Source organism: Nothoprocta perdicaria, unplaced genomic scaffold, assembly GCF_003342845.1.
Source record: "Nothoprocta perdicaria isolate Ctin4 unplaced genomic scaffold, notPer1 scaffold_277, whole genome shotgun sequence".
NCBI lineage: Eukaryota > Metazoa > Chordata > Aves > Tinamiformes > Tinamidae > Nothoprocta > Nothoprocta perdicaria.
In genome coordinates this window covers 448-23883 of record NW_020455507.1, presented here as the reverse complement: position 1 = coordinate 23883, position 23436 = coordinate 448, and the positions used below count along the sequence as shown (strand labels likewise).

The 23436-nt window shown below is 49.1% G+C and overlaps 2 protein-coding genes across 2 annotated transcripts; one reads left to right on the top strand and one right to left on the bottom strand.

Annotated features, from left to right (window-relative positions):
- The first annotated feature begins 856 nt into the window (after window positions 1–856).
- On the top strand, window positions 857–13788 carry ZBTB47 (zinc finger and BTB domain containing 47). The gene is made up of 5 exons (XM_026041053.1): window positions 857–2250; window positions 6445–6592; window positions 7534–7649; window positions 8575–8719; window positions 8830–13788. The coding sequence occupies exons 1-5, from the start codon at window positions 934–936 to the stop codon at window positions 9198–9200; spliced, it is 2097 nt and encodes a 698-aa protein (XP_025896838.1). The 5' UTR covers window positions 857–933; the 3' UTR covers window positions 9201–13788.
- A 2941-nt stretch (window positions 13789–16729) lies between these two features.
- On the bottom strand, window positions 16730–22913 carry LOC112948767 (kelch-like protein 40). The gene is made up of 5 exons (XM_026041067.1): window positions 22648–22913; window positions 20766–20873; window positions 18740–18925; window positions 18295–18441; window positions 16730–17537 (listed from the first exon to the last, which is right to left on the bottom strand). Exons 1-5 carry the CDS (start codon window positions 22911–22913, stop codon window positions 17426–17428), a joined length of 819 nt encoding a protein of 272 aa, XP_025896852.1. The 3' UTR covers window positions 16730–17425.
- Between the last annotated feature and the right edge of the window lie 523 nt (window positions 22914–23436).

Here is a 23436-nt window from a genome sequence, read left to right as displayed (position 1 = left end):
TTTGGTTTGGGGGCAGTGTGGGTCCCTCACCATCCAGCTTCTATCTTGTGTGCACCTTTGAGCCCTTTCTTGGCCGGGGTCTTCAGCAGCCAAGTGTGACGTGTGACTGGTATTTTTACAGGTTTCCTGCTGTTATTACCATGTCTTACGCTGCTGCCAGCCTGTTTTGCAGTGAGCTGTGATAGGAAAGGACAGCAGCAAACACGGGTCGTGCTGGTTGCGTTGCCCAAGTGACAGACAAAAGCTCCGAGCTGCTTCCAGAGCCCCTCTCTTGCACCCCAGGCATGCCTCTCGCTTTCTTTGGTGTCATCTTCTCCAATGTGTCTTTTGCCAGCATCTCACATCTGGGCTTTGAGTGCTTGCTCCGAGCCGTCCCAGCTCAGTCTGAGGCCAAGGCTAAGTTGCTGCCATGTGTGTTTGTTGCTCAGTGTCCATGGTGATGTGGGGCTGGCACCCCCCGCTCCGTCCCGAGGGGGAATGGGGATCTGCTTTCCCATAAAACACCCCAATGTGTGTCCCGAGGCCTTAGCCACTTTAGCACACACTTTCTGTGGTGGAGTTAGCCTGCAATTCCTCTTGCTGTTCCTGGAAGGGACAACAGGCTTCCAGCGTGGAAGTAGGCAAGGCCCCAGGTCCTTCTTGTCCATCCATGTGTTGAGTTTTCTCTCGTTGACTGGACTCAAGAAGATGGTTGGAGTTTCTCCATGGGGTTCTCCGACTATTAGGCTGGTGGTCTCTGCTGTACCTGGTCTCTGAGCTGGGCTATGTGGAGCTGGGAAGGTGGGATGATGGGCTGGTGTTTTCCTGAGAGAGGAGCTGTTCTGAACTGCTTGGTTTCTTCTCTCCCTGCAGCTGATAGTTGAAAAGACAACTGACTACCCTTCGGCCGAGTACTCCCTGGTGGAGGATGTAGCCCTCCACTTCACGTGTTTGATGGACAGACTGAATGAGCAGCGCCTCTTTCAGCCGGACCTGTGCGACGTGGACATCGTGCTGGTGCAGCAGAAGAGCATCTTCCCAGCGCACAAGGGCGTCCTCGCCGCCTACAGCCAGTTCTTCCACTCCCTCTTCACCCAGAACAAGCAGCTGCAGCGCGTGGAGCTGTCGCTGGAGGCCCTGACCTCGCAAGGCCTCCAGCAGATCCTCAACTTCATCTACACCTCCAAGCTGCTGGTCAACTCCTGCAATGTGCAGGACGTGCTGAACGCGGCCGCCGTGCTGCAGATGAACAACATCGCCTCCTCCTGCCAGGACCTCCTCGACACGCGGTCGCTGAGCCTGGCCATGGCCAGCGACATGGCCCTGCCCGCCGAGGGCTGCGCCAGTGCCGTCCCGCCACCCTACTACTGCGAGATCAAGCAGGAGGTGGACGCCCCGCACCCCAAGATCTACGCCCGGGAAGGCAATGACCCCTTCTCGGTGCGTGTGGAGGACGGCGCTGGTGGTGGGACCCTCCCTGCTGTGCCGGCCAAGCAGTACTACAAGGAGGAGAAGGACGGCGGTGCGGCCGCCGTCTGTAAGATGGAGGGCGAGGAGTCCGAGGAGGACCTGGAGAGCCAGGGCTCGTACAACCGGGAGCAGATCATTGTGGAGGTGAACCTCAACAACCAGACCCTCAATGTCTCCAAAGGGATGGAGGGGAAGGCAGCTGCCAGCGAGGCTGCTGCCACCGCCGCCGCAGTCATGGGGCGGCCTGATGGTGATGGCCGTGACACTGAGGAGGACGGGGAAGAGGAGAACGAGGAAGGGGATGAGGATGAGGAAGAAGAGGAGGATGCGGAGGTGGGGGAAGAGGAGGAGGAAGAGCACAGTGAGGAGGAAGATCTAGAGGAGACAACGGAAGAAGAAGAGGAAGATGATGATGATGAAGATGCATCAGAGATGAAAAGGGAAAAGAGTGGGCAGGTCCGCAGAACTAGCCGCGCATCCAAAGCCGCCAAATCTGCCATGGCCACGAGGTCCCAGGAGATGGCCAAGGCGGAAGAAGAAGAAGAGGAAGAAGAGGAGGGCCAGCGAGGGAGGAAGAGAAAGAAGGAGCAGGATGGGTTGGGCCAGAAGGTGAAGCTGGAGGAGAAGCAGCACTACCCATGCAAGAAGTGTCCCCGGGTCTTCAACAACCGCTGGTACCTGGAGAAGCACATGAACGTGACGCACAGCCGCATGCAGATCTGCGACAAATGCGGGAAGCGCTTCCTGCTCGAGAGCGAGCTGCTCCTGCACCACCAGACCGACTGCGAGAAGAACATCCAGGTGAGACGGACCCCTGGTAGTCCATGGTGGGGGACCCCAGTGCCCAGGTAGCTCCTGTGGCCTCTTGGTGGCTGTAGAGCCTACCATAATGGTGAGGGTATTTTGGATGGGCTCAGAAGGTTGGAGGGGACCTTGCTTTGCACGTGACCTGGATTTGGGGGGCAGATGGTGAAGGCCAGAGTTGAGTCTCATGCACAAGGGAGGCATCATCATGGGACACAAGCAGAGCACTGTTGACAGTGATGTGCTTGAGTGGCTCCAGTGGCTGGAGAAGCTGTCATAGAGACAGACGTTTTTCAGGCAGTCCAGCTAAAAGTCGCAATCCAGCTAATCCAGTTGCAAGCCCCTAATGGGGACCCACTCCAGTAATTTTTACCCAAGTTTAAACCCATTTAGCTGAGTTGGAAAGATTTGCTGACAGGGGTTAAAGTGATTTGAGTCTGCTTTTTATTCCCTTCTGCTTGCACGTTAGCTAATTTCCAAGTGAGGCAAAGATGCTGGGAAACCCTTGTGTGGCTCAGGCTAGGTGTGGCCTCTACCTAAGGCTTTAATGAGATCCAGATCCGGACTTTTCAAAGCAAGTCAGTTAAAGCAGCGCAACCTTTCCGGGCCAGACAGGCTTTAGGTTTTTTCATTCCACAAAGAGGAATTTGTTGGCTGTTGCTGTTGCACTGTGGCACCGCAGGTGACCCAAAGCAGTCGGGAGCCAAGAAAAGTTTGATTTATTCTCCGCTTCCCTGGGCACGCTACAGGCGTCCTGGGGGAACAGCAAAACGCTGCATTCCTTCAGAATCCTCCAGCTAATCTTCTAATCCCTGCTGGACTCTTTTACGTGATGCTGTCACTGCTAATAAAAAAAATAATAATCTCCTGGAGGGCTTCACACATGACTCTGGTAGCAGCCAAGGGGTCTAGCTTTAAATGAACCCAGCTCTGATCTTTTAGCTCTCATGGACGAAGCAACGGTGTGGTTAAAGCTCTTGACCTCATCTGACTCAAATTTAATGGATAATGAAATTGGCCATCGTGGTGGTGAACATGCAGAGGGGGGAGTGATTTTGTTCGAGGCACTGTATCCCTAAGCATCATCTCATAGCCGAGGTGGCATCAGCGTTGCAAAGGGATCTGTGTGTTGTGTGCTCCTCTAATGTTGTCGCTGCTTGGAGATGCAGGCTGCCCTCATGTTTTGGAAGTGTCGGGAGATCTTTCTTCCAGGAGTGGCTCCCATCCACACGCTGTGGCAAGGACTCCCACGGGTTGAGCGTGCATCATGTCAAGGAATTGTTTTGTTGTGACTTTTTCCATCTTGTGATGTCCCCAGGCCTCATAATACCAAAGAATGGACCTCTGGGGAGCTTCTTCTTTGTGCTCATTATTTTATACCCATTGGGCACGTCCCGCCTTGGTCACTACTTTAGCAGATCCAAATGGATATGTTTTTACTTCCTCCAGAAGCCGTTTAATATCTCCTCTCATCCCGCTTCTCTGTACTTTTCTGGGTTTCTCCAAATCCTTTCTGAAGTCAGGAGCTCTCTCTGGATGCCCAGATCATTTCCCAAGCGCTGCTGAATGCGGTGAACTGGAGCTGCCTCCGTGGTGACCTCTCTCCCTGGAGAACATGGACCATTAACTTTCCTTTAGTCATGCTTTTTGGCTTCAGCGGTAGAGGCCAGATTCACTTTGCTTGTGCTGGTGGTGTTGAACGTCTTTATTTGCATAGCATGGAATTACAACCAGGCAGTAGAGTAAGCGACGTTTCTCTTTTGGGACTACACCTACAATGATCAGCCCTTATGGTTTGCTTTTAAGGAGGTATTTGTCCATGGAAGGACTTTCATGGGGAGAGACAATGCAGAAAGTTTGTGGAGAGACAAGTAGCCTCTACCTTCCTTGCCAGTGTGGTGCTGCTGCCTTTGAAGGTTTTGAAGGACCAGACTTCCCTGCCTTTTTTACAGTAAACCTTTTTTATCATGATTTGGTCTTTCTTAGAGTTTCCATCAGATTGCTGGGGTTTCAGGGCTATGTGTTTTCTCAAATTCTCCCTGCAGTCTGTATTTTAGAGAATATTAGAGGTCAGGTTTCCTGACCTCTGTTTCTCTAGGGCCAACACAGTCTTCAGCTACCTGGTGCAGCGAAGAGCCGGGCTCCTTTGGAAAGTTTGCATGAACGCTGTTTGGGTCTGAGGATGCTCATTTGCAGATTTGACCCAAAATCTTGCCCGCTGTGCTTCAGTTTTTCCCATGTGAAAACAGGGAGCTTGCCCCAGGGCTTTATTTCATTTGAAGGTCTCTCTTTTGCCACCACCGTCTGTAGGCCCTGACCTCCTTCATGGGCTTCCTGATTCTGCTGCCTGGAAGAAAAGGCTTTAGCGTTCGCTTTTTGTGCTTTTATCAAGTTTCTCAAAATCTTTTTTGGCCTGTTTCAGCGTGGTTTTCCTCTTACCTTGCCAAAATATATCTTTTTTTCTTTTTCCCATCGTTTTGGTATTACTTCACTGTTTCTGGATGCCGCTTTCATTGTTTTGATGGCCTCTCTCACCACAGAGCCTTCAGTCCCTCAGGATTTTCTGTGGCTCTGATACGATTTGCTGATTGACCTGGTTTAACTCTGAGCTTTTTAATTTATGACCCTTTACAGTGTATCCTCCATTTCTCTTCCATCCTCTCTGTGTTAAATTGTACCTTGATATCATAGGACACTGGGTATCTTCACAACCTGAGCATCTCTATATCGCCACCACAAAGGTGGTGTTCCCATTCCTTCACTTTATCTCCAGGCTGCCTCTTTGATACATAACTATGAGTCTGTATTGGGTTGAGTTTGCCATTTTTTGGTGCCTACTTTGTCAGCTTCTGCCTGCTCCTTGCTCTGGGATATAGGGCTTTTCCCCCAAGGATCCTCCGTTTGTCTTTGATACCAAACGTGGCTTCTAAGTTTGTCCTGAAATGCCTCCTAAAGCAGAGAGAAAACTCTTTGGATGCATAGAAATATCCATGTAGTGACAATAAAACTCAGTGGACTATTCTGGTTAATGTTAAAGTGCTTTGGAATTAAGAAGCTGGGAGCTGGGAATGCCTCCCTCACCCTCATTTTGCTGCTTAAGCACCTAAATTTTAACATACCCATAAAAACTGGAGCAAACCAATGTAAGAAACTGTAATCCTACAGGCATGCAATTAGAAGTTGTCCAGTTACATGCCAGTAGAAGGGAAATCTGTCATCGTGGAGGCAAGCACAGTGCCAGCAGCACTTTACTTTTCAGGACTCAGTTGCAGCCCAAGTTGCTGCTTTTCCCAGGGGAAAAAAATATATATTTTCAGAGAAATATTTAGCTTGATTGGAAGGGAAGCAAATCTCCAATGCAACTTTGTAGGTGCAGGAGACCACAGCACTGTGCCTTGGTGCAAGTGAAGAGCTTGGGCAGCATGAAATGCATGAGCCAAATGGGGAAGCCAGGAGACTTGGGGTTGGAGACGTGGGGTTGTCCCCACTCCCCCTGTGTCTGCAGCGACACTGTGCAAATGCTCAGACACTTTGTGTGCTGCTTTTGATGGATGGAAGATGCTTTTGGAAAATGACTTTTTTGCAAAGTAATTAAGAAGTTGCACTGTCTACCTACCCCAGCTTGTTCCCATGTGCTTTGCAGCCGTGTGCTGACACATGGAGCTTTCTTGGATGTAGTATATAAATTGTATGAAAGTGTAAAATTCCCATATGGGAAGAGGACTGTAGGCAGTGAGCTGCTATTTATGCAAGTTTTATGCATCTGTTCCTGGAAAGGCTGTGGTCTTCCCTGAAAATACATCACTTGCCTCTCCATCTGATGAAGACAGTTGGGTTTTGGAAGTTTTGAAGTCACAAGGTCTGTAGGAAACTTGTTGGAACTTGTTGATTATTACGTTCAATGTCTTAGCTTTAGTTGTTTAGAAGTTTTGTGATGAGCTTCCTTTTCATAATCTTCTCCTATTTTATCAGAGAACAAAACAAAACAAAAAGACTGTTTTAAAATCAACAAAGCTGAAATATTGGCAATACCTCAACGTTTGGCCAGGCTTGAAAGAAGATGTTTCTTGGACTCATCAAAAATGCCCCGTGACACTTTCCACCTCCTGCAACCTCCGTGGCCCCGTTTGTTGTTGTTTTTGTTGTTGTTGTGCTCTGGCCTCCCTGCCTCACTCGCCTCTCTCGTTGCAGTGTGTGACGTGCGGGAAGGGGTTCAAGAAGCTCTGGTCGCTCCACGAGCACAACAAAATTGTCCACGGCTACGCGGAGAAGAAGTTCTCCTGCGAGATCTGCGAGAAGAAGTTCTACACGATGGCCCACGTGCGGAAACACATGGTTGGTGAGTGAGGTGGGACGTGCCAGCGCTGGCCTCCAGCACTCAGCATCGTTTGCTTCCTAATTACTAGATCCATCTCACCCAACCTGAGGTCATTGATCACCCTCAACTCCTCCACTGGCACTTGCAGAGACAGACACCCTTGGAGACCAAGTCTCAGTGGCTTTAATAGCCCTCTGAAGAAGCCTCTCATCTGATGACTGATAGACTCAACTCGTCTTTTCTGCTCCAGCTCTCTTTTGCTGGAAATAAAGCAGCTTCTCGTTCATTCAGTTATGTGGGTCACGGCTGCGAGGGTTTGCTTGGCCCCATAAGGAAACACGGGCAGCTGGGAGCTCTCTTTAGGGATATGCATTTCTCGTTTCAGCAATTAAGGGCATTTTTCAATCACTGTCACGTTGGGAATTTAGGGCTGGAATAACTCTTGGGTGAATTTTCTTCACATCAAAGCCAAAGCCTGGAATTTTGGCATGAGCCCTGAAATAGGAAGATGACTTTTTTTTTTTTTTTACCCTGTGGTGCTTGGTATTTAATGTTGAACGTATGTCTGCCTGGTTAGCTATTTTTGGAGTAATTTGCTACTGTAGAGCAGGCGTGGCACTGGGGAATCTCATCTATTTTATGTAACTGGGAGAGAAAAAAAAAAAAAAAAGGAAATGATCAAAGGATGATTTGAATGTAACCATCTTTCCCTTAGAAAAGAGGACAAGCCCTTAGCAGTGTTGGGCTTTGAGAAGGATATTGCGCAGCAGTGGCACGTGGTGACGTTGGCTGTGCCTGGAATGAGTCTCTGACTGCAGCTCACAGGCGGCACCAAAAAGGCCAAAAAAAAATGGGATTCTGGCAGACAACGGGGAAGTGCCAACAATGGGATTGCTTGCAGGAGAGGCGGGGAGGACATGGGGAGGGCGGCGTAGGCGTAATGCTGCTCTGCTCCCTTCCAGCTCATACCAAGGACATGCCGTTCACATGCGAGACATGCGGGAAGTCCTTCAAGCGCAGCATGTCCCTGAAGGTCCATTCGCTCCAGCACTCCGGGGAAAAGCCCTTTAAATGTGAGGTAGGTGATGGTTTTGGTGAAGGGTGGTTCGGGCTGGCCATGTTTTAGGGCAGCCGGAGCACACTGAGTTGGGCGGAAAGTTCCTCACCCTTCCCATGGAGCTTCCTTCCAAATGGAGGCACAAGTCTGATTTTAGGATAGATCTTCCCCTTTTTGGGGCATCCCAGAGCGATATTTTTCAGCAGCAGTAAGGATGTTTTCCCTGTCCCATCCAAGCTTTACATCTCTTTGGGTCTTTGGGGCCTCACCAACCCTGTGAATCAAACTGCTCCCTCTGGGTGACATCTGGTGATAGCAGGATCTGCTCCTCCCTCTAGTGACTGGACAACATATCACACCCAAAAACCACCCGTTCTTTAAGATTGGAGCCCAATTTTGTCTTCAGCTGCTAGGATTAGAGTAGTCTTGGCCCCAGCTGACCAGGGTTGGGCGATCAAGGTGCAAAAGGCATCTCCAAGTGCCAATGGTACTGAGGGCCATGGTGTCCAATCCAGCATGGACTAAGTGCTTCCTTAAAGTCTGGAGGAAGACAGAGGTCCGGAATATATCCCCCAAAAGCTCTGTATTAGAGCTTTTTCAGAAAAAAAAAAAGAATCCAGTGATGCTTCAGCTGGTGGCTGAAGATACCATGAGCAGATGGGGTAGGTGGTAGGTGCTTTAGATGCCAGATGGGGAGGGAGCAGATTGATGTTCAAGCCTCTTTTGTGCCACCAGCTGCTTCTTTGGCCATGCACAAGTCTATGAGGGCTCAGGTTTTGGTCGTGTCCCTAAGTAGGAGTAGAAAAATGGAGTGAGAGGGCATAGTTGGTACATCAGATGAAGATCCAGCTCATACCCGGTCAGCATGAGGCTGCTGGGATGAGCAAGACTTATCCCATGGGGGTCCCAGGGCCGGGTGTCACTGACGCTGGTGCTCCTCCATCAGAACTGCAACGAGCGCTTCCAGTACAAGTACCAGCTGCGCTCCCACATGAGCATCCACATCGGCCACAAGCAGTTCATGTGCCAGTGGTGCGGCAAGGACTTCAACATGAAGCAGTACTTCGACGAGCACATGAAGACGCACACGGGTGAGCGCTCCCCGGGGCGGGGAACGGGTTCCTCCTCTCCCTTCCGTGCACCGGGTGGGACGGGGCTGACGGTGGTGGCCCTTCCTCACCCGCTTCTCCCCACGCTGCAGGCGAGAAGCCCTACATCTGTGAGATCTGCGGCAAGAGCTTCACGAGCCGCCCCAACATGAAGCGCCACCGGCGGACGCACACGGGCGAGAAGCCCTACCCGTGCGACGTGTGCGGCCAGCGCTTCCGCTTCTCCAACATGCTCAAGGCCCACAAGGAGAAGTGCTTCCGCGTCAGCACGCCCTTGGCCTCGGACACGGCGGGCGCCGCCGCCAACAGCAGCCTGGCCGCCCCGCAGCCGCCCGCCGCCTCGCCGCCCGCCCTGCCCCTGCTCCATCCCCTGCCACAGAGCCTCCCTCCTCCTCCTCACCTACCGCCGCCGCCTCCGCTCTTCCCTGCCGCCGCCGGCAGGGTCAACGCCAACAACAACTAGGGCCAGGCCGCCCTCCGGATAGCGCCTTTGCCGCGGAGCCCTCTCTGCCCCTCTTCCTCCTGGTTTTGGGGTTGTGTTGGGGTTGGCTCTTTATTGAGTTTTATCTTGTTTTGTATTTTTTTTGCCTCTCCTTGAGGAGTGGGGAGGAAGGGGCCGTGCGGCGTCTGTCAATAAGGGTGTAGATAAAAGGCGTTGCTCAGCCCCAGCTTTCACCCTGCATGAGGTCCTTGCTGGGCAAGCAGGTTGGGAGACGTCCAGCCAAAGGTTCTGGCTCGCTGTCCTTGCGACCTAGGTGGACATCCCAACCACCGCCACCCATCTCCCCATGGATCGTCTCCATCTCCACGGCCCACAGAGACAGGAGGTGTTGTCCGAGACCAGCTCCAGCCTGGATCTGGCTTGGAGGAGAGCATCAAGGGGAGGACCCCAGCCCTGGAGCGGATGGAGAGATTGGTGGCAGCACATGCCCGCTCACTAGTCTGCTGCCTGCAAGCTCTTCAGTATTTATAAGGAACAGAAATCTAGTTAGTGGTGCTCGAATTGCCGTACTGTAAAGCTGGTCTTTCAATTAGGCTCTTTAGGAGGGTTATGGTCCACAGAGGAATTATTTGTTTATGGTGCCAAGCCAGCACAGGAGGAGTTGGTTCCACTTGTGGTCCCTCATGGTGGGGAAGTTCCTGAGGACAGGCGTGCAGGTAGGCTGCTCTCCTTAGCATATCACATCTTCCTTCCCTGTGTAAGGTGTTTCTCCCCACCATAGATTTGGTAGACGACAGCACAAGCCATCGTTAGGCCAAATTAGCAAACTGCATCCGGGCATGTTGGCATCCTGCCATCATTTAATTCCTGGTATGCCCAGAGGAGATCAGGCTCCAGTGTCAGCTTTCTGCTTATCCCAATTAGATCTGGTGTTTTTAGGGACGCTCAGGTGTTTGCAGCACTGCCCTGGTGGAGCTCAGTTGGGTTTTGAGACTGAAAGGCAGGTGGGTAGGTTGCTCTGCAGGAACCTCAGATGAAGCAGCGGGATGTTGCGCAAGGCTGAGGTTTCTCGAGAGAATCAGTCCAGAATAGTGCCTTAACAAATTGAGTAAGTGTCTGTCCAACGAGCCTTCTCCAGGTGTTTGCTGGGAGTTGTCACTCGTGAACTTTCTAAGATGGATCTCATTGCAAGGATTAGAGCTCAAGCATCCTGTCCCTAAATGTTTTGCCGTGTCAGAACAGTCTATGCAGCTCTCCCAAGCTTTGCATTTCCACCAGGGTTGTGACATTGGCAGACAGTGCTCTCCTTGCCTGTGGTTTGGCTGATACAGGATGTTTCTGGTGCAGCGAGGACCTTTGGGAGACCAGAGGAACCTGGATTGCCCAAGCCTTGTTGGAGAGTGCTGGGGTTGATTCAGTCAAGCCCCACAGCATTGACTAGCATCTCTGTGGCCACATTGTTCTTGGACACTCCTCTTCCTATGTGCTGAATGATGGTGAGGCTGAGCTGGTCTTTGACTTCACTAATTCAGACTTGCCCTGTGCAGGCCAGGTAAGAGCAGAGAAGCTGTGGTCTCAAGTGGCTGTCACCTGGCTGGGGAGGAAAGTCCAGGAAGGCTTTGCTGATTTTATTTTGTTTTGTTTTGTGTTTTTTGCTGCTGTTGGATGCTGTGATATACGTTGGCTCTCCTGCTGCTATGATTTTCCCTAGGTACAGCACTAGTCTAGCCCCAACTGTGTAGTGTCACTACAGTTGCCTTCATGAGCACCCAAGGACAGGTTGCCTTTGGAGCTGGGCGTTTGGGACCACTGCGGGAGCTGCAGAGCATCTTGGAGGAGAGAGCTGAAGACCAAGACATTTGAGATGTGTCATTTGTGATTGCTGTGTGAGATGCTTTTCAGCCAATTCAGCAAAGCACTTGGGCACCATTTAATTGCAGAGCCGGGAGGATTTAGCCACATCTCAAGTGTTTTGCTGAAGGAGGATGTACAGGAGTGTGTGAGTGAATGGGAAGGGACTGCTGGCTGTTCCTGTGAGTGATGTTTGAAGTGACAAGTTAGGTGACTGGTGTCCTGTTGAGTGCACCAAATTCCATCTCTCATGCTTAGCCCTCTCTGCAAGGCTGACTGCTCTTGAGTTGTTAATGTTTTATAGGAACAATTTGTTTTTCATCCTTACGAGTCCATCGTGTTGGCTGGGGTTCTCTGGAGCCCCAGTGTTGCAGTCAGTCTCTGGATGAGTGAGTTCACGCTCACATCCATTTTGTGCAAAGGGAGAAGGCTGTGACTGAGTTGCTTGGAGGTATCTTATCTTCTCAGATGGGTCCCAAATGCTCCTTTGCTGCCCCTTTTCCATGCATGCGCTGGGATTTATCAGGATGGTGCAATGCCTTTTGAAATGCACTCCACTCCTGTGAGGGACTTGGACATTCAGCTGCAAGGGCTGTTGGCATCCTGGAGGGTGAAGAACCCAGCCTGGGAGACAGTCACTTTGGAGGAGCTTTCTTCAGAGCTGTTGGAGGGTTTCAGTAGAGTAGTCCAACTCATCTCTGCTGCCTCCCAGATCCCATCCAGTGGGGCTCCCTACCATTTCTTTTCCCTCACCCTCTTTGCATTTGAGACCAGATAGGAACCATGCACTATGAGAAAGGTTAAACTTGCCTGTACAGTCTTCATTTTGCGAGACTGTCAGCTTGCCCAGCTGGTAAACTTGGCCTTCTCCTTTACCTGCACATGCTGGTGCGAGTATATCCCCACACCAACAATTACCCCATAATTACTGCTTATCTAAAGCCTTTCCCCTGTCCTCAGTCCTTCCTGTCTCTGCAAGGGCTGGTCCCACTTGGACATCACCGTGAGATGAGAGATCCTCCTTGAGGCTAACGGCATCGTGGTCGCTTTGGAGAGGAGCAGTGGGAGGGAGCACTTGCTGGTACTCATCCCGCAGCAGCTTGCACCGAAAGCCCAGTGACTGATTTGAGCCACGTCTAAACATCTTTGAGACCCTGCCCGGAGAGCTGCTTGGAGACGTTGAGATGTGACCATGCACACAGCACTTTGGAGAACCAGATCCCTGCTGCTCCCTCCCCTACTCCAAGGCCTGGGCAGCTCCTACGTGGCCTCTGAACCCTTTTGTCTACACCCTTATTCAGTCCCTGTGTGTCCTCTGATGTCTACTTTTTGTTAATGTATTAAGACCTGAAAACAGTCACTCTAGCAGTGTCTTGGCCCAGAATCAGACCCCACTGGCACCTGTTGCATTAGGGTGGGAGGCAGGGGGAGTTGGGTCCTGTTGTTTTCAAGCTCTTTATATTTTATTTTTTAACTCTTGCACCTTAATCTCTCACATCCCTTCTTCAACAGACCATGAGGGTGGAGAGGGGCTTTAATTTCCATTATGCAGTCGACAAATACCCTGCAAAGCAACGTTCAGCTGACAGCTGTGCCCACACGCTACCCCCGACCCTTTATTATATTTTTCTTCTTCTTTCCCCTCTTTGGTTGAACTCTGGGGAGGGAGGGAGTCGCGCGTGGGGGTGGTTTTTTGTTTTATATATCCCAGGAGCCTGGTAGCACAGACCAGTTTGCCTCAGTGTCCATGAGGCACGGCTGGCCCCTTCGGACCACAGCCATAACCTGAGCGCGTCGGGAAAGGAGAGGGATGGACGTCGAGTGGAACCGGCTGTGACAGTGCAATAGAGATTAGCATCCGCTGCTAGACAACTCCACTGGTTTGACTCTCGGTTTTGCCAGAAGTCGGGAGGGAAGGACGGACGGGCGGACGCCCTCGGTTCACACGGACAGAGGCAGCTTCCCCCGCACAGCCCTGCCTGGTGGCACGTGGACACGGTGGAGTTGGGCAGAACTTAAATAGGAAGAGAATTTTAACAAGGAAGCAAATAGGAGCAACCTCAATAGCATGGAACTTGAAGGAAAAAAAAAAAAAAAGAAACCCCAAGCACTTGCCTCAAAACTAGTTTCTCATGCCTGGTATTTGGCTCTGTATTATTTTCCGGCGTTCAGTATCGGTTGCCCAGACATGCCAAGTTAAGAGTGTATCGGTGGCTCTACTAGTGTGAACAAAATGAAGCACTTTATTCTGTATAGATAAGGGAAGGCGGGGAGGGAGGGGAAGCTTGGATGCTTTTCGGAAGCATCTTAAGTAATGTTCTAGGAAATGTATTATTATTATTATTACTTTTTTTTTTTATGACCATGTGTAATCAATATATGTTTATCTTCAAGTACAGCAGTTACTCTCTTTGGGATGGTGTGATGAAGGGGAGGGTGCGACGGCCGGGTTAGTCCATCGGAGGGGAGCCCCTGGGGAAAGGCCCTGCCTACCACAGGAGCAAGTCTAGTTAGCTAGTTAGTCATCCAGGAGGTCCCAAGAGCTGCATCAAGGCTGCCTTCAAGGGCACAGCTCACAGATGGTCTCAGTACCAGGGCTGGGATGGCCAGTGCCCTGCACTTCTCCATCCCCAGCCAGCTTCTGCTTGATGGTGCTGAGGCTGCTCTGAGATAAGCCACGATGGGCTGTTTTCATGTGTCCCTGTGCCCACGGCCATGCTCTGAAACCTGCTTTTGGCCTCTTGCCAAGCACATTGGGGTTGCTGAGCTCTGAAGTTGATGAGAGGTCAGGATTAGGCCTTTATGCTGCCTTCTCCCAGTCTGGTAGTGTTACGACTGTTACCAAAGAGGTTGCAAGCGGAAGGACTGAATCAATAAACGATTTGTCTTTTATAAAAGAAAACCTAAAGCTCCACTGCTTTCTTTATTACTTTGTTTTTCTAGAAATTCTCTTTTCAGATATTTGCAAAGGGCATAGCAGTGCAGCAGGATGGACTTCCTAGGGCATATTCCCAGGAGGTGTTTCCCTCATATGCGCAGACCTGATGTTGGTTTTGGTGAGAGATGTGTGCATATGAGCCAGGGGGCCAACTGAAAAACAGCATTTCTAGGGTGGGTGATTCTTGGGTGAAGGAAGGGGCCTTGGGATTACAGCCCCAGGAGCACCACGAGGCTGAATCCATGCTTCTGCATGGCATTTGGACAGCCTACATGAAGGATCTCCTCTGCAGGCAAGGCAGAGCTCATGGAGTCTATTTGAGAGGACCCAATATTGACTTCAAATGGAGCTGTGGGATACTTGCCAGCTCATGTCAGCACCTATTTGAGGAACCTAATGGAAGAAGAAAGGAACTTCCCCCACCAGCAGGGAGGTATCTGCTCTTTTGCAGCTAGCATTGCCCAGAAAAACACCCCCACAGGACTATCAGTGAAGCCAGAGGTGCCTTTTGACTGATGGTATCACACTGCGTCTGGGACTGTGCAGTCATCATTGTGTTCTGGGAAATGCCTACGGTGACTTGCTGAATCTTCATGGTGGCTTTTCTTACCTGGGATCACCTTTGGAATGAAGCAACCGCTTGGCAAGAAGCTAGTGAGTGTCCCTGGGCAAACTTGTGCTTGGTGGTGTGCAGTTTTTCTGGCTGCCCTTGGGCAGCTGGGCTTTGAATGGCAACGGCACCAAGCTGCAGGTTTCAACAAATCCTCCCTGCCACCATTTGTGGAGACAATTTTCTGTTTTGCCTCCAGTAAGAATTGCTAAAACTCTTGTCTTGCAGAAAATCAAAATGATATCTATCTCCCACCCCAAAATCATCTACCCAAAATGATGATCAGTCAAAAATTCCCATTCGCAATTGGAGAAGTTGTGGGCAGAACCACAAAAGAGGGTAGAAATGCCACCCGTTCGCCAGCCTTTTTAAGACGGCTCTCTGCTACATGTGATAGTTTCATCTCCCGTTGACCTGAGAGTCATCTGTGGGAAATCTTGTGGGACTGAGAACATGATCATTCTGCAGTGTGTTTTCATATATTTGGTGATTTTGAAGTTTTTTTTTTYTTTTTTTTTTTCTTTTTTTTTTTTAAGCTAGCCTATCCCAGCCAGGCTGTTACCTTGGGTTTATTTTTCTTTAAATATTACTTATTTATTTTTCTTTAAATATTAGGTAAAAATATTTTGTGGCTGCTCCAATATGATTGTCCTCTAAGTGATTGTCCTCTAAGTCCTCCTCTTTTTTTTGTCGTTTTCCTTCCTTTTTCTCTCTCTTTCTCTTTCTCTCTCTTTCTCTCTTTCTCTCTTTCTCTCTTTCTCTCTTTCTCTCTTTTCCTCTTTTTTCTTCTTTCTCTTTCTTTCTTTTCTTTCTCTTTCTTTCCTATCTTTCCCTTTCTTCCCTTTCTTCCCTTTCTTCCCTTCTTCCCTTCTTCCCTTCTTCCCTTCTTCCCTTCTTCCCTTCTTCCCTTCTTCCCTTCTTCCCTTCTTCCCTTCTTCCCTCCTTTCTTCCTTTCTTCCTTTCTCTTCTTTCTCTTCTTTCTTTCTCTTCTTTCTTTCTGTTCTCTCTTTCTCTTCTTTCTTTTTTCTTCCTTCTTTGGAATCCTTAAAATGAAAACAGGATGAGATTCTACTTCTTAATCCTGATAGTTTCCTCTTGCAGATGTGGCATAGTTTCTCCAGGAATGTATTCTGAAGAGGACAACCAAATAAGCCAGATGTGATTTTTTTTTTTTAATGAAAATAGATGTTCTATGCTGTTTTGGAGGTGTTATTTTGGAAGTTTTGTATGTGTTTTTTTTCTTATTGATTACCCTCCTTGCTCCTGGAATCATGAGATCCTGGTGGTATCAGGCTTGCTTTTCTCTTCCTAGGTAATCTGCTAATCCTTGTATCTGCAGAGAAAAGCTTCAGGAATGTGACTATTATGGTTAAGTCCAAAGAGGGGAAAAAAGAAGAAGAAAAGCTGTGGTCGTGTCCAGAGCAGCAGGCAGAGGGGCCTGCGAGGCTGTGCACGTTGGGGGACACCAGGGGACATGGAGACGGTGACTTTGACTTGTGCATGACTCAGTGGAGAGGGTTTAGGAGCAGTGAGATCCATGAAGGGAGATTTTTGGTCATGTTTCTCTGTAAGCTTTTTCAGGAAAGAGGTGAGGAAGTGATATATCCTCAGGGGACACCAGGTTTAAGAGGTACCTTCCCCACCATCCCTTTCTTATCCTCCTTTTGCCTGGTCTTTATGTTTGGTTGCTGCGGACAGGCGTTTACAGCTCTATCAATAAACATGCACGGATGATTTTTTTCCCCATATTTTAATAATTTAATTTTAAATAAGCCACAGTTTGGATGGTGCAGATATCAGGAGTTTTTCTCTCTAGCAAGTCTTTGTCTTGCTGCCAGGGTGGTTATCTTTCCATCAAAACATCATTACAGATTACTTAAAAAAAATCAGTAGGAAACTTTTTTTGAACAAAACACATTTGAAATCTCCACGTACTTTGCAAACTAGGATATTCTTTAAAAAAAAAAAAGTGAAATGACATAAATATAAAAACTTTCCCCAAGAAACAGCTTTTGTGCAGCCAAAGATGAGGACATTGCAGCCTGTGATTGAAGGTGGAAAGGGTGCAGCTCTGCTGGATCAGCCCAAAAACGAGGTGATGAGCTCACATGGCCTCTCTCCCACCTACCCCTCTGCTTGCACACCTCCTTCCATCCTCCAGCCTCAGCAACTATCTATTGCCTCGTATTGCCCGCCTCCTCAGTCCAAAGACCAGATGGAGACAGAGGAGCTACCTTTTTTCCCTTGCATTGCCATATCCAAGGCATTTCTCCCACCCATGCACACATGCTCTTTTCTTTTTACTGTCTTGCTCCAACAACCATCATCCATCTGGAGGTCGAATCCTCCAGGAATCCTTCGTCTTGTAATCCCCTCCAAGCCAAGTCCCCCAAGAACCACTTGCCTTTGCCTCTGTTGTCCTCTTCCTCTCAGAGGAGGCGTCTGGAAACACTACTTAAAGCTACTTTAAGTGGGAAAATTCATTAGAGAAAGGAGAGAAGAAGCTGGAGAAATAAGTGGAACGAGAATACAGACTTTTGTCTTGCTTACAGAGACTGGAGAAGGTCTTTGCTCCATGTTTATTATTCTATCCCCAGCTCCTTGCAGTCTCCAGATCCCCTCTAGATATACTGTGGTTCACCTCCCATAAAGCTTCAAGATGAGTTTTCTCCTTTCCTGGCTGGCTAGATAAAATGGTAAATATCAATCACAGATGCAATGTCCTACGCTGTGTGCAGAGAATCCCTGCCACATTCCTCTGCTGATAGGCATGAACTCAACCCCCTCGCCTTGCTGCTGCTCCCTACTTATCCCAGAGCTCCATGGAAAAAAATGATCTGCGCCTCGTTACATCTTGGTTAGCCGCAAAACGTTGAGGCGCACGGGAAGGAAGGTGGCACCAGAAGCGTACTGGATCTCTCGGAGGACCCCTTCCCACTTCTTCTGTTCTTCGTCGTACCTGAGGAGAGGCAAACAGAAGGTTGCAGTGAGCGAAGCTTCTCATCTTCCCCCTTCAGCAGCTCTTTGCAGCAACGGGAGCTCCTGGTGTGTGGTTCCATGTCCTACGATTGCCATTTGTGGGAGCCTAGCTCTAATTTATTAGCACAGGAGTAGGGTTCAAGGTAGTGGTCACACAGCAGAGGGGGGGTCTTTTTCCCGTAGGATTGATGCCACCAAAAGTCAACATCCATGGGTGCTGAATCCATGACCAAAAGTCAATCTAATCACATTTGATGCCTGTGGAGGTTGCTCTGGAGCCACAAAAGTGAAGGAAAGGGGTGTTAATGCTGTACTAATAGCTGTCAAAAGTGGATTGTGACCATTCGCCTGGTCTCACCTAAGATAATTCGATTTCTAAACTGAGTGCTGGCTTTTTACAGAAAGAGTGTGCTTTGCTCTAATACTGCTTTAAGCCAAAGGGGAGGTGAGAACCAGCTCAGGGCAAAATGTCAATTCAAGAAAAATCTTAAGAGTCAGATTTTTCCAGTTATGTTTCTCTGCCAGGGGGAAGAGATCATTAAATCAGCTAATGTGACCTCCAGCACAGCACAGGGCTCAATCAGAGACCCTGTGTCAAGCCTGAGGCTTTGTGTTGGGGTAAATGCACTTGGTTTCACACCAAAGGAATTAAGGACGAAACTATCTATTGCCTTGCTCACTGAGTAGCCACCCTCCCATCCTGTCCTCCCAGGGATAGCCACAGGAAAGATCTTCACCTCCAGACGTCATTCAGCTCAGTGGGCACCAGCTCTCCTGACTCCGTCTCCACCGTGGCGAATCCCCCGAGCAGGTAGAGCACCCCAGACAGGCTCACCAGGCTGACCGAGCTGCGCTCCTGGGGGAAGTCCGTGAAGGTCTCCCACCTGCCGAGTTGAGAGACCAGACGTGTTATATTCGAGCAACCTGCCTATCCTTCTAGTGCAAAAGCTAGACTGAAATTGCTAGCCAACAACTGAATTGACCATTCTTTGGTCGTGCTTTGACACATCTCTTTCCATCTTCTCAATTTAACCTCATTTTGCAAAGAATAGATGATCCATGAAGCACACCTCACATGGACCAGGAGCTGCTGGGGAATGCAGTGCAGCTTCATGGCCCACCTCCATTGTGTCGAGTGATGCTGCTGAGAGGAAATCACGGACGGTGTGCTATGCTACGTACTTGTTGGACGCAATGTCGTACACTTCCACCGAGTTCGTTAAGCCAGAGTCGGTCACACCAGCTGCCACGTAGATTTTGTCATTGTGCACGGTGGCTCCGAACAAGGAACGGGCAGTTTTCATGGGCGCCAGCTCCTTCCACTCAAACTTATTCGGGTTGTAGACACACATCTTCTTCAGACACTTCCTATGGAAAGACAGGAGAGAAAGGGCCTGGTACATTTGCTTGGGGGCCTGGAGACATCATTTGTGTGCAGATCATTCCTCCTGCATGTGCCTGCTCTGGGTAGAAATACTGAAAGCTCAACATTGCGCTCACACAACTGGGTCAGGACCTGTTGAGCCAGCCGCCTATCTGAGACCTTGCCAGATGATGCTCAAAAGCCGCTGATTCAGCCTGATGCTGCAAAATGTCAACAATAAAATCCTCCTTCCCTGTGATGGCAGCGTAAGGTATGTGTGTGTGCATGAATGTCTGTGCACACATACACGCACGCACACATTTCTCAGACTTTTATCGTCCCAGAGCAGGGCTTATCTTTGCTGGATTATGCCGTGTTTGCTCTGCAAACAGGCACACGTCTGTCTTGCAAAGCAATCACTGTAACATTCACTGCGAGTGGCAGTTTCTGCTGAGTCACCATCTCCTGCCAGAAAATGATGGATGGCAGGTCTAGGGTCAAGTCCGGTGAGGTTTTCGACTGCTGTTGCAAACACACTGGCTGCCTTTGGCTCCTAGGCCCATGCTGCTCCATGGCCACTCTCTAGTCTTGAAGACAAAAAAGTCTAAATCCGGAGGAGGTTCTTGCACCTCACAGAATCACAGAATGATTAAGGTTGGAAGGGACCTCTAGAGATCATCTAGTCCAACATCCCTGCTAAGACACTAGAGCACATGGCACACGGTGGCATCCAGATGGATTTTGAAGATCTCCAGAGAAGGAGACTCCACAACCTCCCTGAGCAGCCTGTTCCAAGACTCTGTCACCCTCACAGTAAAGAAGTTCTTCCTCATATGGAGGTGGAACTTCCTGTGTTGCAACTTACATCCATTACCCCTTGTTCTGTCATTGACCACCACTGAGAAGATCTTGGTCCCTTTCTCCCTACATTCTCCCTTCATGTACTTATACATAAGTATAAGTGAGAGGCTGAGAGGCTGAGTGAGCTGGGCCTGTTTTCTCTGGAGAAGAGGCGGCTCAGAGGGGATATGATTAATATGTATAAGTTCAGGAAGGGAGAATGCAGGGAGGAAGGGGACAGGCTGTTCTCACTGGTGGCCAGCGATAGGACGAGGGGTAATGGCCACAAGCTGAAACACAAGAAGTTCCGTCTCCAGGTGAGGAGGAACTTCTTTACTGTTAGGGTGACAGAGCAGTGGAACAGGCTGCCCAGGGAGGTTGTGGAGTCTCCTTCTCTGGAGGTCTTCAAAACCCGCCTGGATGCCACCCTGTGCCACATGCTCTAGGTGTGCCTGCTTGAGCAGGAAGGTTGGACTAGATGATCTGTAGAGGTCCCTTCCAACCTTAAATATTCTGAAATATTCTGAAATTCTGAAACATATTGATCAGGTCCCCTCTCAACCTTCTCTTCTCCAGGCTAAACAGGCCTAGCTCTGTTAGTCTTTCTTCATAAGATAAATGCCCTTAATCATCTTTGTTGCCCTCCACTGAACCCTTTCTAGAAGTTCCACAATACTGGGGAGCCCAAAATTGCACCAAATGCTCCAGGTGTGGCCTCACCAGAGCTGAGTAGAGAGGCTTGCTCATTGTGAGCAAGCTTGCTCTCTGGTAAGGGCAGTGTCATCTTTCTGATGTTACTTCTGTTGTGCAGGGCTCCTAAGAGCAGAGCTGGGCTGAGGAATGAAGATACCACATCTTGTACCCCATCCAATCTTTCTTGACCCATTTGTTCCATCCACCCCATAGCCTTCAGGCTAGGTAAGCATGGATTCATGCTCTGGATTCCCTCTGCTTTAGAGAATGATACCCTGAATATCGCTGGATTTCACTTGCTTTTTTACTTACTTGTCACTTCCTTTGCCGCCGATCACATAGACGAGGTCTTTGTGCGATACCACAGCATGACCGTAGACTGCATAGGGAAGAGAGTCGGCTTCACCCCACTTGAAGGACCTGGATAAGGAAAAGATGGGATGTGAAAGGATTCTTAGCCTGCTGGTGTGATCCAGAATACAGAGCACTTTCCAGACCTAAAGATGAGGGCAGACGCTGGCAAATCGAAAGTGCAGTCTTAAAAATATCAGGCTTTCCAATACAATAATATTCAATTAGTAAATACTGTGATCCAAAAAAAAAAGGGGGGAGGGAATAAAATTATATACAGAATGCTTATAATAATGCTCATCTTTTCCACAGCATCCTTTCTATCTTTGTGCATGCCCACCATTCATATCCCTCGTTTGCAAGAACTAGCAGTCAAATGCAAGTGAGACAGAGATCTCTGCATTATGTAGAAAATAAAAATCTGTAGGACTGAGAGGTGACAGTGAGTTTCTTTTTTGCCCATTGCTTTCAGTTTGTCCCACCATAACAAGGCAGGATGGACAAGCAGATGATGCAGCTAGAAGGGTTTGACAAGCAATACCAGTATCTCTGATCTTTCAGTCCCAGTGATCTTTCATGGCAGAGCCTCCAGGTCCATCCTCGAGCAGGGTTTTGGTACAGCTAAGAATCAGGCTTTTATTTTTACTTCTTTATTTTTTTAGCCAGTTTATTTTTTTAGCCAGTTAAATGGAGGCATTTGACATTTGGGTGTATTCATGATGATCTGGATCTAAGGGAACTTTCCTCACACCTACATGAGTGTTGTGTTCAGTGGGGAGATACAAACGCCTAAATAAAATACAGGATCCAATAAACCAGCACTTTGCCCTATCCGTAGTTTGTTACGGTTGAAATCTTCGCCCAATGTGAGAAATATTCTCGCATTATGGCAAAAGGGTTGCCATATTCCAGCAACCCTCTGCACACCTTGAAGGAGAGAAATGCCGTTCCCCATAGGGCTTGCAGAGCCGGATAAATGCCACGCTCTGTGGGAATGGAAGCTGGTTTCAAATCTCTGCCTATAAAACAGACTTTGCGGCACAGGCATCTAAATATAAACTGAGCAAAGGCTTTTTAACGCTTGCTACTCCTGCTTCTTAGGGGCTGGGAGGATCAGTGTTTCGGAAATCTCTGCCTCCTGTAAGCATAACTGGATGGTACCTTTTAATAAAGGTCGTGGTTTAGAGCCCTTTGTACAAAAATATATATATATATCAAGCCTGCAGATGGTTATTACAAGGCTGTGCAGTGTTTTGTCCTAGTAGGACAGCTGGGATAGTCTGGACGGGTGCTTAGTTTTGTAGGAGGGAGCAAAAGTCAGGAGTAGGGAATAAAAAAGAGTAGCTGCTTCTTGCAAGGAAGCAGAAGAGCTCTCGTCATCATCAGACCCTGCCCAGCCTAGTTCAGTGCCAGATCTGAGCACTCCGAAACCACGCTTTCCTGACCAAACCCACTCCCAGGGCGCCCAGACTATTGTGAGGGTCTCTGAACCGCCAACTGATGGGCATGTGATAATGAAGAGCAGCAGGAAAACCTCCCCTTGGCTCATCTATATGGGCCCCATGTGAGTGTCTTCAAAGTTCAATCCTGATATCATAATATCCCCATTACGACTTCCGTCCCCTGTAGCTTCAATTACAATAAACCAAGCAGATGCATAAAGACAGCTCAAAGCCCCAAGGTACCATTTGAAGCAGTCCCCGTGGTCTCCAAGGCTAGATCTGAAGTTCAAGCCCTGTCTCCAAAAGCGTTTTGTCCCTGCAGACGTGGAGGCATTTGCAAACCAGCTGCTTCTCTTTCTCCTAGGAAACACCTCCCTCCCCACACTCGTGTAGACACTTACAGCCGGTCGTAGCATAAGACGGAGTCCAAGGTCTTCTCTCCCTCTTTCAGTTCTTTCCCGCCGACCACAAAAATGGAGTTTTCTGCCTCTCCCAGGCCAAAAAGACAGCGAGGAGAGGGCAGTGGGGGCATCCCCAGCCAGTCGGCGTCCAGGTGGTCATACTGAAAGGAAGACATGGCCTTTAGTGTGTAAAAGGATGTGTTCACCCTGACTGCTTGCTTAGCTTCAATTAGGGTGCAGGGGTCGTGAGCAGAGCCCAATCCCATGTCCAGCTTGATCGCTTCTGATGGGCAGACTCTACAGGACTGTCCTCTACCTGATGCTGCTGCAGCTTCGGCAGAATGGGATCTTAGCACAAATGCAAGTCGTATATCATAAGATATTTATCTTACAAGAATGTTTAAGAGCAGAAATGTGCCTGCAGGAATGTGTTCTGCACTGCCCATGAAAGGATTGATTTGGAAAAAGGTTGGTCATCATGGGATGAGTGGGTGTCACCTAGTACCTGTAACTGTAACTTACGCCTTATGAGAAAGTGTGTCCAGTTGCCTGAAGCTCAGAGATGTTTAGACCCTGTTCTGCCATGACTATCCATGTATGCCTTGACTATGGAAGAACAGAGAAGCCCTGCTGTGGAGGAAGGGGCAGTTCTGAGATGAGATGCAAATATTTGGCCATCTCTAGGTCAGGATATTGCCTTACCTCACACTAGAGAGAGATGTGAAAAATTACAGGATATCATGTGGCCAGAGGCTTGCTAGGCATCAGAGATTGATGGAAACTGTAGAC

Bases quoted from the DNA above. Each gene is read 5' to 3' on its own strand.
- LOC112948767 (XM_026041067.1), bottom strand. From the start codon at position 22,913: ATGGGATTGGGCTCTGCTCACGACCCCTGCACCCTAATTGAAGCTAAG. The intron at 18,926-20,765 runs GTAAGTAAAAAA...GTCTTTCCATAG, and splicing joins GGCGGCAAAGGAAGTGACAA to GAAGTGTCTGAAGAAGATGT. The intron at 18,442-18,739 runs GTACGTAGCATA...TCAACTCGGCAG, and splicing joins TACGACATTGCGTCCAACAA to GTGGGAGACCTTCACGGACT.
- ZBTB47 (XM_026041053.1), top strand. From the start codon at position 934: ATGGACAGACTGAATGAGCAGCGCCTCTTTCAGCCGGACCTGTGCGAC. The intron at 2,251-6,444 runs GTGAGACGGACC...CTCTCGTTGCAG, and splicing joins ACTGCGAGAAGAACATCCAG to TGTGTGACGTGCGGGAAGGG. The intron at 7,650-8,574 runs GTAGGTGATGGT...CTCCTCCATCAG, and splicing joins AAAAGCCCTTTAAATGTGAG to AACTGCAACGAGCGCTTCCA.